This window comes from Sinocyclocheilus grahami, unplaced genomic scaffold (assembly GCF_001515645.1).
Source record: "Sinocyclocheilus grahami isolate Dianchi unplaced genomic scaffold, SAMN03320097.WGS_v1.1 scaffold260.1, whole genome shotgun sequence".
Lineage (NCBI taxonomy): Eukaryota > Metazoa > Chordata > Actinopteri > Cypriniformes > Cyprinidae > Sinocyclocheilus > Sinocyclocheilus grahami.
This window is the reverse complement of record NW_015505439.1, coordinates 824,620-842,634: the sequence shown is the minus strand read 5'-3', so window position 1 is coordinate 842,634 and position 18,015 is coordinate 824,620. Positions and strand designations below refer to the sequence as shown.

Here is an 18,015-nt window from a genome sequence, read left to right as displayed (position 1 = left end):
CATCGAAGAGATGATGTATGATATATTTCCTGTGAGTCATAGCAAAGAGGCTTAGCATCAATTGGAATTTAGCGAAAGGAAGAAAGATGTGAGTAAATAAATTAACAGACAAAGTCAGAGATGAGAATAAGTCATATTGTGTAGTTTGATCATTTTGCAGCCGTAGTTGTGCTGCTGAAGCCTGAAACGAAGCCCAGAGTCTCAGTGGGAGTATCGGCCTGCTGAGTGGATTGGAGCTCAACGCTGAGAGCCGTCCGTCACACTCCATGCCTAGGGACTTCCACATTTCCCTGGGTAAAATATCACAACCCTGCAAGGGCTGGGAAACTCCAGCAGGAGCATCAGATCTTTGGCCAAGAAGGCTTTAGTCTGGTATTCAGTGTCAAGCTGAAAAGTAATCTCACTGTTAAAATGCGTAGTTTGGATGCGTAAATGGCACCAGGATGTGATGTTCTAACTTCATTTCCTCTAGAACTTACTGCAAAGAAAGTAGCTGGAGACCAACTGAGCTGTTGCAGTGCTTAAAAGTATCTCAGTATCAAAGAGTTGTCTCTAGAACGTTTGAATGTTTTTTAGGGTCTTTTTGGTTTCTCAGACTATGTACACTACCGTTCAAAAGTTTAGGGTCAGTGAGATTATTAATATTAATATTTGTTAATATTGTTTATGTTTTAAATTATGTTAATATTTTTATTCTGCAAGGATGCATTAAATTAATCAAAACTGACAGTAAAAACTTTTATAATGTTTCAAAAGATTTTAAATAAATCATGTTCTGTTCTGGAAAAAAAAATTCAGAATGATCATGGGACACTGAAGACTGAAAATTCCATCACAGGAATAAATTACATTTTAAAAATATTAAAATAACAATTATTTTAAATTGTAATGATATTTCACAATATTATAGTTTTTACTGTGTTCTATCAAATAAATCAGCCTTGGTGAGCAGAAGATTTTTTTTTGCTAAAAACTGACATCTGTTGACACCTTTATGTAATGTTACCTTTGCACTGGGCATCGTGTATCCCATTAGCTCCTTGGGTGTTAGTACCCAAGGCGACTTTGCCTCATAAACGACATCTTTTCCTCCAATAAACTGTTGAAGCCAATGTGAGGGACCACTACTTTTTCATGAAAAATGTTGTCACCACTGTAGGGGGCCAGATACAAAACCTACTTTCTGTATAGCAGTGTTGGAGTGTGTGTTTTTCCATATGTATTTCCAGCGTATGGCTTTCATGTTTGTCTGAGAGTGCTTGTGCTTGCGTGTTAGATTCAGTTGGGCTGGCATAGACTGTGGAAAAGCTCTTCCCTCGCCAGACTCCACTGTACACGTACCACTAGCACCATCCCGTGCCATTGCATCTGGAAATTATTTACCAATGAGAGAGGAAGAGGGGGAGATGTGAATGGAAAAAAACAGTGGTTGCATAGGGGGAATTGAAAAGGGGTTTGAAAGAGTTCACCAAAAACTGAAAATTCAGTCATCATTTAATCATCCTCATGTCATTTTAAACCCGTATGACTTTCTTTCTAACATGAAAAACTAAATATCCACCATCAAAGTAATCCACATGACTCGTATGCTATTTTTCAAGTCTTCTGAAGCCATATACCTTTATGTGCAGGAAAGACTTCAATTTAAATTTAATCACTGAAAATTAAATAACATTCTTCTTTTGTGCTCCACAAAATATGTTTTGAAGAATGTTTTTTGTCCATACAATAAAAAAAAGTGGACCCTCTCACTTTTAATGTTTATTCATTGTGCATTTTTCAAAATATCTTCTTTTGTGTTCCACAGAGAAAAGCAAGTCATACAGGATGAGTAAATGCTGACAGAATTTTAAATTTTGAGTGCACTATCCCTTTAAGACTGATTGTTTGACATTTTGGGTTTAACATTTTTTTGCTTGTTTGTTTTACATATCACTAATCGAGAAGAATTGTTTTAGATTTGTATTCATGAAACAATAGCATGAATCTAACTCAAAGAGAGGTTCCCATCCGCCTCCCTTCCATCCAAATTTTCTGTCTCCATGGCAACAAGAAGGATGTCCTGTGGAATTGGCTCAGGAATCTGGGACTCTGCAAGCTTCAGAAAACCCTCTAAGGGCAGAAAACACATGAAAATGCAGTAACGAACTATTGCTGCACTCATCCGTCAGGCATAATGTGACTCAATGCGATCATTACATGAGATGATACAACGGTAGTTGTAGATTCTCGACTGTGTACAGCGGGGTGACTGTTGATTTTCTGCTTGATTTATGTATGTGTTAAATAGAGCGCAGGCTCTGAGCTCTCAACCCTCTCAGGCTTAGCCTGTCAGGCTGAGTTTTACACAAACATATCAGCCATGTGCTTCGATCATCATAATTACAAGATTTATATAAACACAGAAATGGTCCAAAATAATTTATGTCTTTATTAGACTGTAAAATTGTAGTTAAAATAATTTGCTCTGGATTTAATTTGTATCAGATGAGAGACGTTGCAGGCTTTCAGCATGTTTATAGCACATCAGGCTGTTTAACATGTTTTTATAGCATTATCTAAAGGCATTTCCTCACTGATTTCCTCACTGAGCCCAAAGACCACATTTGCCAAGGGGTGCTTGCTGTTGCTTAAGTCTCATTTGTCATTTAAAACTGAAATATTTCACTACATGAAGGGTGTCGGATTTTTTAAATTTGTTTGGCACATTTTATGCTTTCTTAATGTGTGTATTTGTATATAGGCCTAATCATTGCATATTATCTGAGAGAAAAAGGTTATTTCTCAGCAGTTGCTCATTCATTGTTCGTAGAATTGTGAAATTAATCAATATAGGATATATATCAGAGAAGAATTAAGAATTTTATTAAGAATTTTGCCTGCTCATTTTCCCTGTTTTTACATTTTGATTTTATTTGCAATCACCTAACACTCAAAGTTAATCTTTAAAATGATCTCAAAATCAGTATCCATTTTTCATACTGTGCATTATAATGTTGTGATGCCTAAATTCACTTGTCACATATAAAATGATTGATTTTGGTGTTTTATTTAGTGTTTTATTTATTTAAACAAAATAGTATAGATTTATACACTACTGTTCAAATGCGGTTTTGACAAAAGCCTCTTATGCTGACTGCATTTATTTAACCTTTTTTTTAGGATTCTTCGATAAATAGAAAATTCAAAATAATCTGTCTATTTCAAATAGAACAAAAAGTCTATTGGAAAGACATTTTTGTAACAATGTAAAAGTTTACTGTCACTTCTGATCAATTTAATGCTTCCTTGCTGAATAAAAGTATTACTTTCTTTAAAAAAAATTTACTGACCCCACACTTTTGAACAGTAGTGTAATTTTGGACATTTGTTGGCTATTGGCCTTGACATTAAAAATAATTATTGACTTATTTTGTATTGGCCTATAGAAATTCCGGAAGAGAAACATCTGATTAGTAATTTTTTTTCTCAAATGAAATGCAGCACACTTTAGCAAAGTCTCCATTTGCTCTTCATTTAATCTAATGGTTGTTTAGGAGAAGCAATTGAGCTTATAAAGAGATCTGAATTGTTAACACTAAAAGAAAACGAGATGAAATCATTTATGTTTGTGTCTTTTGGCACCCTGCGTCATCTACCCATATTACGTTACAATCCTTACTTCATTTGTCAGTGCAGTATTCCACCAAAAAATGCTGGATACTTATAAGACATGGGAGAAGTGAAACAGCATTTGGGACTCAGAAAGAAAGTGTCTCCGACACCGGGTACCATGGCAACGTTAAGCCGTCTATAGTAAATGCAAATGAGACAGAACTGTTCATGAATACATTCCTGCACAGAAACAAGAGCGACCCTGGCTTCATTAGATGCACTTCATTCCAAACTCTGCATTTTTTCTATAGCTGTTCTGTTGTATTTTAGGAGATTGTAATCATAGCAAAATGAATTAGATTAATAAGGCTTGGACTTAAATGTACTGTGAGTCTGGGAAATATCACAGGACCTGCTGACTGAGTTTCTGTGTTTGTTGCTCATTACCTTTATACCTAGTTATTATTATGATTAATGGTTTCTAGTAATGATTAATATATACTTTCATTCCTAATTTCTAACCAGAACTCTATATCATTTATACAGTTTGTCATCTGGTATTACTTTTATGGCAGACAAATCCCTTCATTTGCATTTTTTTCTAGTCCTTTAAACGACTGTTTCAAAGCCAGTTCCCATTAACTTGCTCATAATATCAAAGCACTCAATAAGAGTCAGTCAGTCAGCACTGTCAGTGAATGGAGACTGCGTGCATATGAACCTCAGTACAGCACACAGAAGCTCACTGTCTTTGGCCTTCTCATGTCAGACCTCTGCCCCGTCAAACAGCAACAGAAAGACAGAGTCCAGACGCCGATGTGTCTCTTTACAAACATGTCAAACCTCCCATTTTCCCCCCACAACGGAAAACCTCAGACCTGCAGAACCCTCGCTGACAGACTGAGAAACGCAATCACACTAGTGATCGGGCGCAGACAGCAAGCACTAGGGAAATAACCAGGACAGAACAGTATTTTATGTAATCCAGTCTTGCTGCCTCTAACAAAGTTGAATGCGTTTGTTGGTAGGACTGAATCCAGAATTTAAAGAATAGGGTTTTGCTTACTTTTAAATGTATGTGTGAGCCCCTAATGAGTTTTTAGTTGTCTAGAGTTGTCAATCCCAGTTGTCCTAGTCTTTGAAGTTTTGTCTGCCATGCTTTTTGTGCATGCAAAACTTCCCTTTGTAATTAAATCAGCCATATCCAGCTTCACTCATTTAAGCCATCTATTGATTTGTGCTATTTTGTGCAGTAATTTTTAATGTAACAAAAACCAAGTTTGAAGTTTGAATTGTGAACCACAGGAACAGAATGTGTATGCTCCCACCAGAGATACGTATAGCATGTGGACCTTAATGATTTTTTTTTTTTTGAGAAATAGTGAATCTGTCTCCCCATAAGTGTTCAGCTTGTTGATGTATATGTTGGTTGGGTTTCGAGGAGACTGTTGTTTGAATTCCAGTGCAGAGTTCCTCAGTGGCAGCTGGTACAGTATACCTCCTGAAAATAACCCTGAAACATCCTGAGTCTTACTAAAGCGCACTCTGGAGAGTTAAGAGCCATACTGCCCTCCTATGGTTAAACTCATTAACAAATAAACATAAATAAAAGTGCATATTTACATGTAAGTAAATCTCTAATCTAAATCTAAGTTCTTGTTATTCATATATATATATATAGGACAAAATATTAAACTCATAATTTTTAAATATGTAGTCTACTGTTCAAAGTTTTGGGGTCTGTAAGATTTTTAAATACTTTTGAAAGAAGTCTCTTATGCTCACCAGGGCTGCATTTATTTGATAAAAAAAATTTTTTTTTAACTGTAATGTTTACAAATATTATTACAATTTAAAATTGCTATATTTCTATTTAAATATATTTTCAAATGTAATTTATTCCTGAGATTGCAAAGCTGAATTTTCAGCTGCCAAAAGTCTTTAGTGTCACACGATCCTTCAAAAATCATTCTAAAATGCTGATTTGGTGCTTAAGAAACATTTCTTATTATTATCAATGCTAAAAACAGTTTTGCAGTGTTTATATGAAATATATATATATTTTTGTAACATTATAAATGACTTCAGTGTTACTTTTGATTAATTTAATCTGTCCTTGCTGGCAGCCGGATATAGTTGACCGAGAAACAAACTGGCAGCATTCGTGCAGATTCACATTCATACTAAAGCTCACAGCAAAAATGGTTTGAGAGAAACTTGAGAAACAGGTTTAATTTTAGTAAATATTGTTAGATAAAGAATGACAGTTGAGAATCCAGTTGAATAGTTGAATGGAATGAGCAGTCAGTGATTTTTAGCACGTAAGCCTTCTTTTCTCCCTCTGTCTATTTTATTATCTGGATCAGTTAACACATCAAGTATGTCCGTAATCCTTATAGTTAATACTTCTGGTGGCCGTTTAAGTAAAAAAAGACCCCCCCCAATATCATTTTGACACCCCTCCTTCTGCACACACCACGCATGGGGGTAGACCACTTTCAGGAGGAGGACCCTCAGTGTGTCAGTTCATGCAGTTCATGTTGATGTTGTTGTTCTAGTATTAGAAAACCTACTACATCTTATTTGGCCTGTTTTAGATATCTTTAATTGCATTTAATGAGAGTGTGTGATTTAGGTAGTATGGCACAGGTATGAGGGGTCCGAGAACCACAACGTGACGAAAGCGGTCATGTTTAACGGCTACCGTACTATTTCACAGCACCTCAATGACCTGAAGAAGGAGAACTTCAGCCTCAAGCTTCGCATCTACTTCCTGGAGGAGCGTTTTCAGCAGAAATTTGAGGACAGCAGCAGTGAGAATGTCCATCGCAGGGTGAGTGTCACTGGGCTATTGTGAATTAAGCTGTTGACATAACTGATGCATGGAAACTGATGCAAAGTTTAACAATAATGAAATGCAAATACATGAAAAAGCAAAAATTGTAAAAGGTAACAAGCAAAGATTTCAAAAAATTGTTTTGGCCAACAAATATTGTGATAAATAAATACAATAAATTTATAACATTTGAAATGTTGTATTAGTACAATTTCTTTCTGTTGGGGGTGAAAAAAAGCTTTTGCGCAGGCATATTCTAGTACTGCAGCATTTGTTTTGCTGGCTTGGCAAATGCAAAGGCCTAAAATAGCCTGCAGACCGCCAACCATCTATACATTTGCAGTGCACAACAACTGCAGCCTGGAAATGTGGTTCAGCACATTAATATGGATCAGCAGTCGCTGCAGCTGTCACAAACTGACTATCAGCACTGAAAAAAATGGATTATGGGTAGAGTTGTAGACTGGATGACTGGTTGGGTCTGGTTACTGTGAGGAAGTAAAGATGAGACTGTCTAGCAGCTGTTGTCCATATACTATATCAATATGGAACACTGAAAAAGAAGAGTGTATCACTATGTTTACTTATTTTTGTTCCATGTAGAGTGACATAAAGGTCCAAAAGTCTGAGATCACATTGAAATATGTGATTATGAAACATTTGACTCAAATTGTTATGCTGGTAATTTGTAGTAATTTGTAGTGAACTATATCAATATGGAACACTGAAAAAGAAGAGTGTATCACTATGCTTACTTATTTTTGTTCCATGTAGAGTGACATAAAGGTCCAAAAGTCTGAGATCACATTGAAATATGTGATTATGAAACATTTGACTCAAATTGTTATGCTGGTAATTTGTAGTAATTTGTAGTGAATATATATATATTAAATGCTAAAAATGCAAAATAGAAGAATTTTCACTAATTATCCCAGAACTTTGGATGTCAGATGTCAGTTTATACTTGGAGGCCCATTATTCCTATGGTGCATGGTTATTATATTTATGCATAAAGCATTTGTATTGTAATTTGATTCATTTTGATTAAGATGAATGTGTGTTTATGCACAATTGGACTTAAAATAGCACTGCTTAGCTGGTAACTGATAGTCACAACTGAAGTTTGTGTGTGCAAACAAAGCCCAAAGACGCATTGCCAAAACTAGGTTATTTCTGTCTCTGACCTTTTCAAATGAGCCTGATAAAACAAATATTAGTCCCACTGACCCATATAGGCTACACAAATAATTAAAAACGACTGTGCTGTCATTCATCAAACACAGTTTTACTGGCAAACGTCCCCGAGGATTGTAATGGGATGTGTATGTATCATTTCAAAAACAAAAACTATACACACAAAGTACTGGGCACTGATCTCATGCCAGCTATACTGAGTATCTGGTGGTGAGAGTTAAAAAAAAGTCTCTGTTGCTGGCCTGGTGCATTGTGGGAAGGGAAAAGTAGAGAGGTCAGGTTTGATTGTGTGTCAGAGAGAGTGGAACAGCAGGTGGTTGGTGTCTCTTATTCTATTTTAAGGTCTCCCTACACCCACAAGACTCCAGCTGCACGTGCAGAGAGCTCACGCTGAACATTCTTTTTAATATTTTTAATGTAGCATATTAATTACTGGTGAGTATCTTCAGAAAAAAAGTCTGTAAATATAGTGTAGCATTAATTTCTAATGCAATATTTATTATAGTTTATTATAATTAAACAGAAATAAAGAAAATTAATTTTGGTAGAACAACCTCACAGGAAATCACATTTTTGTATGAAATACACGCAAAAAGCATAACAAGAAAACTTTTTTTCTCCAGATCCTGCATTATAGACCTAGTTTATTTGCAAAAAGAGAGTAAAGTGTGATTGCAATGACTTTTTAAAAGAATCCCTTTGTTTTTCAGAACATTGAGCTGAAGGTTGAGGTGGAAAGCTTGAAACAAGAACTCCAGGAAAGACAGGAACAGCTTGATAATGCACTGTAAGTATCAAACACAAATATGCTGCTTATATCTTTATGTATTTGCTGTTGACAAATTCTTTGTCTGTTACAGTTAGCCTACATTCACTAAGTGCTAAAGTGCTAAATCCAGTTACATTTACACATTTCGTTTATATATCAAAGTGTAAATGAACTGACTCCCTTAAATTTTCGAGTCTCACTTTTTGAGAGCTGTTGTATGAGCAGTATAGACCTCTTAGTGAATACGGTTGTCAGTCCCAAACACTGACCGTGTGAACGTAACCTTTTAGTTGTAAAGCAAAAAATGAGATAAAATAATTATATTTAAGTATTTAGTTCTAGCTGATATTGACATCATTATGTCAATTTTACGATTAACATAAAACAAAAGTCTGTGTTCTGTGAATCTACTATCAGCATAAGTGCTTCTCAAAGGCATATGCAACTTATCTTACTGACCTTCGAAACGCAAAAGGCCAGAGCCCTCTGCCAAGTCCGTGTTGGACACTTATCAGGTTTGGAGGACAGAGCAGAGTGTCATGATGCCCTTTGAAACGTGCACATGGTCCTGTAACACGTTTTGCTGATGGAGAAGGTATTGGAGCTCCTTTTTAGACTATTCAAAAGTTTTGGGTCAGTAAGATTTTTCTATTTTATTATTTAAAATATGATTTATTCCTGTGATGGCAAAGCTGAATTTTCAGCAGATGTTACTCCAGTCTTTAGTGTCACATGATCCTTCAGAAACCATTCTAATATGCTGATTTAGTGCTCAATAAACATTTCTAATATATGACCCTGGAGCACAAAACCAGTCTTAAGTAGCACAGGTATATTTGTAGCAATAGATAACAATACATTGTATGGGTCAAAATTATAAATTTTTCTTTGATGCCAAAAATCATTAGGTTCCTTGAAGATATTTTGTAAATTTCCTACTGTAAATATATCAAAACTTCAGTTTTGATTAGTAATATGCATTGCTAAAAACGTCATTTGGACAACTTTAAAGGCGATTTTCTCAATATTTAGATTTTTTTGAACCCTCAGATTCCAGATTTTCAAATAGTTGTATCTCGATCAAATATTGTCCTAACAAACCATACATCAATGGAAAGCTTATTTATTCAGCTTTCAGATGCATTAATCTCAATTTCCAAAAATTGACACTTTTGGTTTTGTGATCCAGGGTCACATATGTGGATATTTTTGCATACTATTTTTGTGGAATTTATTTGAAATAGACATTGCTTCTAACAATGTAAAAGTCTTTACTGTCAGTTTTGAATTTAATGCATTCTTGCTGAATAAAAGTGTCAGTTACCCCGAACTTTTGAATGGTAGACAAGAGCTAATTCAATTCATAAAACACACAATGAGCAACTCAATCCTCATGTACGTTTCGTGCTTGACTTTTTCTTGTACGGTCGGATGGAAGTATGTCAGTAACATTTACATTTACAGTAGAATCCATTGGCGTTTCGGAGGATCACCTATAAACGAGACCCCCTACCTTTGTGTTATTCTTCAGGTGACATAATTTTTCTGTTGATGAGTCGGTTGCTATGTGTCATTTCCATTACACGATCTGTTCAGTTCTGATGATGTGTCTGCCAGTGACCTGAGTCTTAGCCATCAAGCAAAAATTTCCCTCATAATTTCTCCTCATGTTTTCCTCATGGCTTCCTCTAAGCCATCGTTCTGAGCCGCAGAACTAACATTTGATTCTCTGAGGACTAAAAAAAAACAAGCAAAACTGAACGATATCACCTTCCAAGCTAAATGACATATCTGTAGGCTCTGATTACTAACACTAACTGATGTAGTGGCTGACCGGGACGATCACTCAGATCGCTCATTGCAGTAATGGATGTCCTGGCACGGTGCAGTCAAAAACACAGAGGAGCCGTTTGCTCTGGATCAAACAATTACAGGAATGGTCAGTGCCGCAGCCATCATCATTTTCAAAAACAGCTCCGTTGCAATGCAGCAATGGAGTCTGGAAAAGCCGTTACGAGGTCCTCGAGAGGGTCCTAGAGCACTGCACTGAGTGAGAGGCTCTTATAGACACTCCAGAATACTTTAAAGTGTCAGAGTAACACCCTTCACACACACAAAAACCTGCTAAACACATCCCAGAGGAGACATGAGCAAAGATTGTTACGACTCACCTTTGTGACTCACTTCTTTTTCTTCAGTACTCTTTGGAGGATTGAAAACTGAAATGAAACTCTTTTACAGAGTCTGAAAGGTATGTACTTAGGGACAAAGATTAAATAAATCAAACATGACCACTAGCAGTAATTTCTCTTTTGACTTTTTTCCCAAAGAACACAGGTAAACCTACCCATAAAAATTATTTTTAAATACAGGTTTTGCATCAGTTATTTTTAGAATTATAAATTATAATTATCTAGAATTTCTGAATTAAATCATTTATACATTATTTTTAAAAATGTATTGCATTTATTATAATTATTTATAAATATATTAAAATTATTACTATAAACTTACATTATCAAATAATAATCATCAGAACAATTACTGATAATAAATAGTCAGAATAATTTTTTTCTTAAGGTAGTCAGAAATTTTGTTCATTTAAAGGAATAGTCAAAAAAGCCGTTCACATGCATGCCGCATCTTTTGCCTGGTCAAGTTCATATTCAAATGTAGATGTGCGGCAATCACACTCATTATAGAAGCAACGTGGTTGTTTTTTCCAGGTGCGTCTACACCACAGCGAGATGAAAACATCTCATCTTTTCAGAATGCTGCAAGCACACCCCAGGTCATGTGACAATAACCATCCAATCAGCTTCACCCTTTCCTTAACAACACTGAAAGCTCAGCCAAGGGGGAGGAACAGCTGATCATAGCTGTACAGGGATACCCATTTTTAAATTAATCTAGTAGCAGAGATTCTGCCAGCGTGAATTCACTTAACATTTGTGCCATTTTAAAGGTGGGGTAAGCGATTTCTGGTAGCCAATGTTGACATTTGAAATCACCAAAACAAACACGCCCCTACCCCAAAAGGGTCTCGCCCCTATTTTGATAGCTCTGCCCCACACATACGTTCGCAACCCAGGCAACGATTAGTTCTGTGAAACAAAGCAAAACCAATGTTACACCATGTCTACACTGGATGTGTCAGGAATCCGGTTCATGGACTTCCGTCCAATTACCACCAGAGGTCGCTCTGCCATTTTTATGACTCTCTCACTACACAAACTTTCACATGTCTACATTTCCCAGCAGTATTTTCACTAATCACACGTTCACCTGAAACCAATCACACACACTATATAACACACACTCAGATCCTGTTCAAACTGCCGAGTATTACTTTAACGTTTATGCTGTTTAGCGTAGCTACTTTACGGAGCCAGTTCCCTGTCCTTGTTTAAGTTTTCTAGTTCTAGTTTTCATAGTCTAGTCAAAGTGTTGCATTGCCTGTTTCCTGATCTTTTGCCTGTGTATCTTGGATTTACCCTTTTCCTTGCTGTTTCGGACTGTGTTTGCACCTCGCCTGGACTATTGCTCATGTTATTGGATTACCCTTCTTTTCAAGCCCTTTGGATTATTTTAGCCGTTGATCGACCTACGCCTGTTTATCGGATTACTCTTGTGTCTTGCCCTCAATATACCTGTTGCCATTGTCGGACCCTCACCTGTTTCTGACCATTCTATGAATAAAGCTTTGCAAATGGATCTGCATGTCTCATGCCTGTCGCCCCGTTATAGGATGCGAGTGGCTCGGCGCGACAAAATACTATGGAACTCATTATAATCAGTGATGCTGTCTACACCATAGATATATATACATATCTGGTCTACACTGGATGCGGCATGGCACGACAAATCCCCGACAGAAAACTGCTGCTGTGTTCTATTTATGGCGTATTGACACAAATTTCAAATGATTTTCAATGGTCGCTTTGTCACATCCAGTGTACTAGACAGACTTTAGTTGTTGCGGCACAGACACGGTGTTACTCACCTATCGAGAAGAAACAAAGCAACCTCGGCATACGATCGCAGGCCTTCCGCTCCTTGAGTTCTCTCCAGCGCTGGAAAGCTGATCCAATATTTACATTGGTCCTACTTCTTGCCTTATTGCCTTAAGCCTTCTTTTGTTCCGCAGACGTTTTCCTCTATCTTTCTGTCGCTCGGCTTGGCTAATGTCAGTCCTGCGCACTGAACGCTCTGTCCTCCACATCATGAGTAGACATGCCCCTTACTGCTAATTGGCTACAAGTTTGTTTTGCTACTCGGCTCGAATCAGTTTTCTAAAGCGTTTTTTAAAAAAGGTGGTTAAACCCACCTTTAAGCGCTGTATTTCATTGTAAACTCCTGCGTCCACTAAGCAATCACAGTCCAGTTTAACCAGGTGCAAAATGCACTGTTCCATTTAATTTAAATCAAGTAACTGTCATTTATTTCAGTGCAAACGCACTTCCTTTCTATGTTACTAAGACTTATTATAGATTCAGTGCTGTTTGCCTTCCAGTTTTGTTTAAAAAAATGTGATCGTGTACATTTCAACTGATCATGGAAGACGTAATTCATTTATTTAGCCTTTTAGTTAACTTTGAGACAAATCCACATTGGCACAGGCAGCTTATAGACCAAAAGCGTTGTTTTCCCATTTGTATCGATGGAATTGTTTTGACACATTCTTTCCAAATTGTTCGCTATAGCTATTTTGTTTGTATTGTGTCACTTCACAGAACCACAGCAGAAAGTCTGACCAATCAGAATGAGGTGGAGGTGCAGCGTCGCTGTGAGGAGCGGCAGCAGGAGATCGAACACACGCAAGAGATTCTGGAGACCAAGATCCAGCTTCTGCAGGAGGTGCATAGTTTGTTCCAATGCACAATAAACTGACCTCATTACAATGATGTCCACATTTACTGCACTCAGTATTTAAAACACTTTTGCTGTTCTTGTTTTCTTACTCTTGTGTGTGTTTTTGAAGCAAATTCTGTTGTAAGAGACTTTGTAGAATCCCATACTCAAAGTGTTTTAGCATCCAAGACCAACAGAACTGTCCATTTTATTGCATTGCATTGCAATGCAATTTTTTCAGGAGGCTCAACTGGCAAGAAGTGAAGCAGAAAAAATGGCTTCTCTGGTAGATTCAGAGTCCCAGCGCTGTTTGGGCCTAGAAAGGAGGATTATGATGGAAATGCAGGGGGGAAATGAAAGCTTATCTGCCACGGCACAACATGAAGAGATGGCTAAGAAAGACAGGTAAACATTTCAGTACCAACATTAAAAAAAACTGAATACGCTACAGTTGATTCAGATGTACTGAATGTTATTCTGAGATTTCTGAATGAAAATAAAAAAACAATCTCTGATGCCTTTCCTCTTTCTTTCTGTTAGGTTGATAGAGGAACTGAATGAAACTCTATGCAGGAGAGAGCAAGAAACAGCCGATCTGAGTGCACAGAGGGACGCCATTACTGTAAAACTAACTCAGCTGGAAGAGCAAGTGCAGAGCCTCAACATTTCCCTCCAGCAGAAAGAGAAAGATGAACAGGTAGTGTGTATAAGATCTCATCCATCAAAATGCACAAATAGATTTCATGTGGCCCTGATAATGAGTAACCTTTTTCACCCCCGCAGCAGCCAATGTGGCACAGTATAATGCTTTTGGGCAAATAGCATACACACTCACACTTACACACACATCAGTGTGTGTTATATGTGATTGTGCATGCAATATCTGGCTCTACACTCCTCAATGTGGTTAAAAGCCAGCAGCTAACTAGGTCACTTTGGCCTCTGGCCCCTATTCAACCCCTAAAGGGAAAATGGGTTCAGATAACAGACTGTATTTATAAACACATACACATATATTCATGCCATTGGAAATAGGTCATGGCACCATGGCACATGCAGGAGCGATTCAATACTTCTCCCAGATTAGTATATTTACAGTGTGGGTATAAATCACATACACAGGGAGATTTATATTAACTTTGCCTTAGATTCATGTGCAAACTGAGACGTATAAAATTGTTAAAGCCTGTGTGTAGATAAACGTGTTTAACACTGTGAAAACAATGAATCAAATGAACTAAAACATGGAAATGGACACAAATGCAAAAGAAATTGTGTAGCCATGTAAAGCCTACTCTATCATATTTGATACATTTCTAAATTATCAAAATGATCAAAACTTTGCTATACTAAAAGGCAATTTAGTATAATTCTAAAAACATCCAACTATAGGTTGTGGTACACGTGTCTTTGTGCTGTGAAATCTTTACTGATTTCTATAAAGTGATGCAAGAAAAACTTTTATATTGTTAGTAATATTTGAATGGGGCCGTTTCTAGCCATTTTGAGGCCCTAGGCGAAATATTTATTGGTTACATTATTACATACAAAATAACATAAAACTGAATGTAAACAGTGAAATCTTAAAAAGCAACAATGCTATTACTGATATTAATTTTAATCCTTATTAACAAATATATACAAATATACTTTGGAAATGTATCAATATGTATGATACATTTCCAAATCATATTTGTATATATTTGTTAATAAGGATTAAAATTAATACCAGTAATTCCATTGTGTAGCCACTAGATGCCTGTATAGCCCTATAAAAATAAATATTTTTTGTACAATCCCTGGTTGCTAAAAAATTGTTCTCAGACACAACTATATAATCTACTACGTTTAAATTAAATTATTATGTTTTGCATTCAGATACATGTTTAAATATCAGTGACTACTTTTTGTCTGTTCTGATTAGATTTTATTTTAAACATTGATTTCAAGTGTCAGTTTTTGCATTATTATTAGTCAAACCTATAAAATCTTTTTTTTTTTTTTTTTTTACAGCAAACTACATATAAAAGCTTGATCAGTCACACTAAAGTTTCACATTTTATTATATAATTTTTTTTAATTGGCCGTTAAAGTTTTATATGGGACAATTACAAAACACCCTGATCCTTTAAACAATGCATTGGCGCAAAAACGCACACCTTTTGTAATAACTGTATATAACTGAGTCTGAAGTTATATGTAGCCTTTACAATACACACCAAGCAATATAATGCTATCTGCCCATTTCACATTTTGTGATTTCTCAACTGCCACAAATACTGCCCTAACAAAATACAGATTTGTGCACTTTTTACTGTACCTTTTTTTTTAAATTGGCCTTTGAATTTAGCTTTATTGTGTGGTTTAAAAAAAGCGTTACCTTGCCAAATCATTGACCGAGCTCTTTGGCCTAATGGTGGTGTTGAGTGCTCCAAACGCAAACTTTACGTGCAATAGTCAGACAGTAATTGACAGTACTCTGATCCAGTGGCATGTAGGAATCATCAGATTGACATTACTATAGCCCAATAGTGTTATATCCTTGAGTATCAGATCCATATTATCCTATATCATGTATTCGGTTGTTATACATCGGATGTATTAAATATGATATTCAAAAAAAAAAACTATTTTTATAGATTTTAAAAATATATATATTTTGTCTCAAAGTTCAATAAACTGTTCAGTTTAAAAATGAAAAATCTTTAAAAAATCTATTTAGACTTATTTAGTATGACGGGGTTAAACAGAAAAATGAAATCAAAGGTTTATATTCATTTTTAAACTGTGACATGGCTTATTTTGTCAAGCAGCAGGCTATATAATTTTCTCTTTTTTTAGACCCTCAGAGGAGAACTGGCTCATGGAAAAAGCAATACTGAGCAGGAGATGCAAGTAAGACTTTTAGTTCTATTTATATTTTCTCTCAAGTTCATAAAAAAAAAAGTATGCATGTAATCTACACAGAATTACTATTATTGTTTAGCATATGTTCTTAATATAATATATTTATATAGTAACCATGAGTGAGTATGTTAATGAATGAATGGTCCTATTTTTGGGAAAATGGCTTTAATTTAGCTGAAGAAGCATCACCAGTGTGCTGAGAGTGACATCTAGCGACAGTGTTACAGTCATAGCAAGCTGAGACACCGACAATTAGTTTAAAAATTAAATGGTATGTTCGTTGTTTTTTAAAGAACCTGTCATTCATCATCCAACACTTAATACAAGCTTTCTTTCTATTTTTTATATTTTCATGTATTGTACTTTCTGCTGCTCTTTGCAAAAAATAAAATAAAAAATAAATAAAAATTGTCATGCCATTGAAAAATGGGAGTAAAGGGATATGTAGTATTCACTTTCTTGTTTGACTTGGGTTTAGGCTTAAAAATAAACAATCAATTACATCACACTGTACACAGAATAGCAATGAAATCTCACATTAATTTTACTGTCTCTCAACCCCTTGCCATCACTATCACTGTTTGACATAAACAATGAGATAATGCTACATTTGCCTGATAAATAAGTTTTTGATTAAGGGTGGTTTGTGTTTTAGTGCTGTTATGGTGTTCTGTCTCCGTTGTCTAAATTCTAGAGACATTCGAATATCCACATAGAGACACCATACAATTGCCAAAATGTGCAAATAATTTCTATCTATAATCAATATAATTAATATTAACTGATAAGAGATTGATCCATCTATCCACAAGTTTTACTGTGTGGATGTTGATGGCAAATCTGATTGTTTAAATCTTTGTAAAAATTAACAATTTACATTTTTAGTCAATTTACAAGCAGGACCCATTACAATTGCACATTTATTATAATGTATATAAAGAAACAACCATTCATAGATAGATAGATATTGTTTATTGTTTCTTGTTTATTTGGATCCCCATTAGCTTCCACAAAGTGGTTGGTAATCTTTCTGGGATCTACAAATCTGTACAAAATAACAAAAATCATACAAATAATTAAAATAAGAACAAAAATAAAATGACACTAATCACATCATAAAACCTTACCTATACACCAAAACGCATACATCTACATGTATATAAGCATATCTTCACATTTTCTTCTAAACACATATGTGCAATTATTCTTTCATATATTTATGGGAACCTATTCCAAGCAACAGATCCATGATAAAACAGTCTTTTTCATCAAATTTGTTTGTGGACATGGTAAAGAGTTGAGCCTTACTCACTTGCCGTGTTTTATAATCAGGCCTAAAACCCACATATACAAGCTTTTCAAAGAAAAAACATGGTGTATGATGCTTGATTACCTTATGAAAATATACCAGCAGTTGTAAGTGTAATATATCCTTCACTAACAGCCATGGTCATTTTCTATGCATATCAATAACATTGGCCTGAAATGGATAATGAAGCACTAGCCTGGCTGCTCTGTTCTGAACCTTTTGAAGTTTTTTAGGTATTTCTCAGATGCAGATTGGGCAGTACTCAAGATGCGATAAAACTAATGACTGCACCACATCTTTTAAAACTAAAAAGATGGAATAAATGCCGAACATTTCCTAGCCACAGCTATACCTTTTCCCATAATGCAAAGATAGATAGATAGATAGATAGATTTACATTTACATTTAGTCATTTAGCAGACGCTTTTATCCAAAGCGACTTACAAATAAGGACAATAAAAGCAGTCAAAACGAACAAAAGAGCAACAATATATAAGTGCAAATGACAAGTCTCGGTTATCCTAACGCAGTACATGTAGCAAGGTGTGTATATAT

At 35.7% G+C, this 18,015-nt stretch overlaps 1 protein-coding gene across 1 annotated transcript in view; it reads left to right on the top strand.

Annotated features, from left to right (window-relative positions):
• Positions 1-11,408, top strand: part of LOC107599084 (CDK5 regulatory subunit-associated protein 2-like) — a 29,797-nt gene extending 18,389 nt beyond the window's left edge. Inside the window, exons 4-6 of the mRNA XM_016290571.1 lie at positions 6,314-6,427; positions 8,335-8,411; positions 11,120-11,408. Of these exons, the coding sequence (XP_016146057.1) occupies positions 6,314-6,427; positions 8,335-8,411; positions 11,120-11,144 (216 nt within the window). The 3' untranslated portion in view covers positions 11,145-11,408. The remainder of the gene's footprint in view (positions 1-6,313; positions 6,428-8,334; positions 8,412-11,119) is intronic.
• The last annotated feature ends 6,607 nt before the right edge of the window (positions 11,409-18,015 follow it).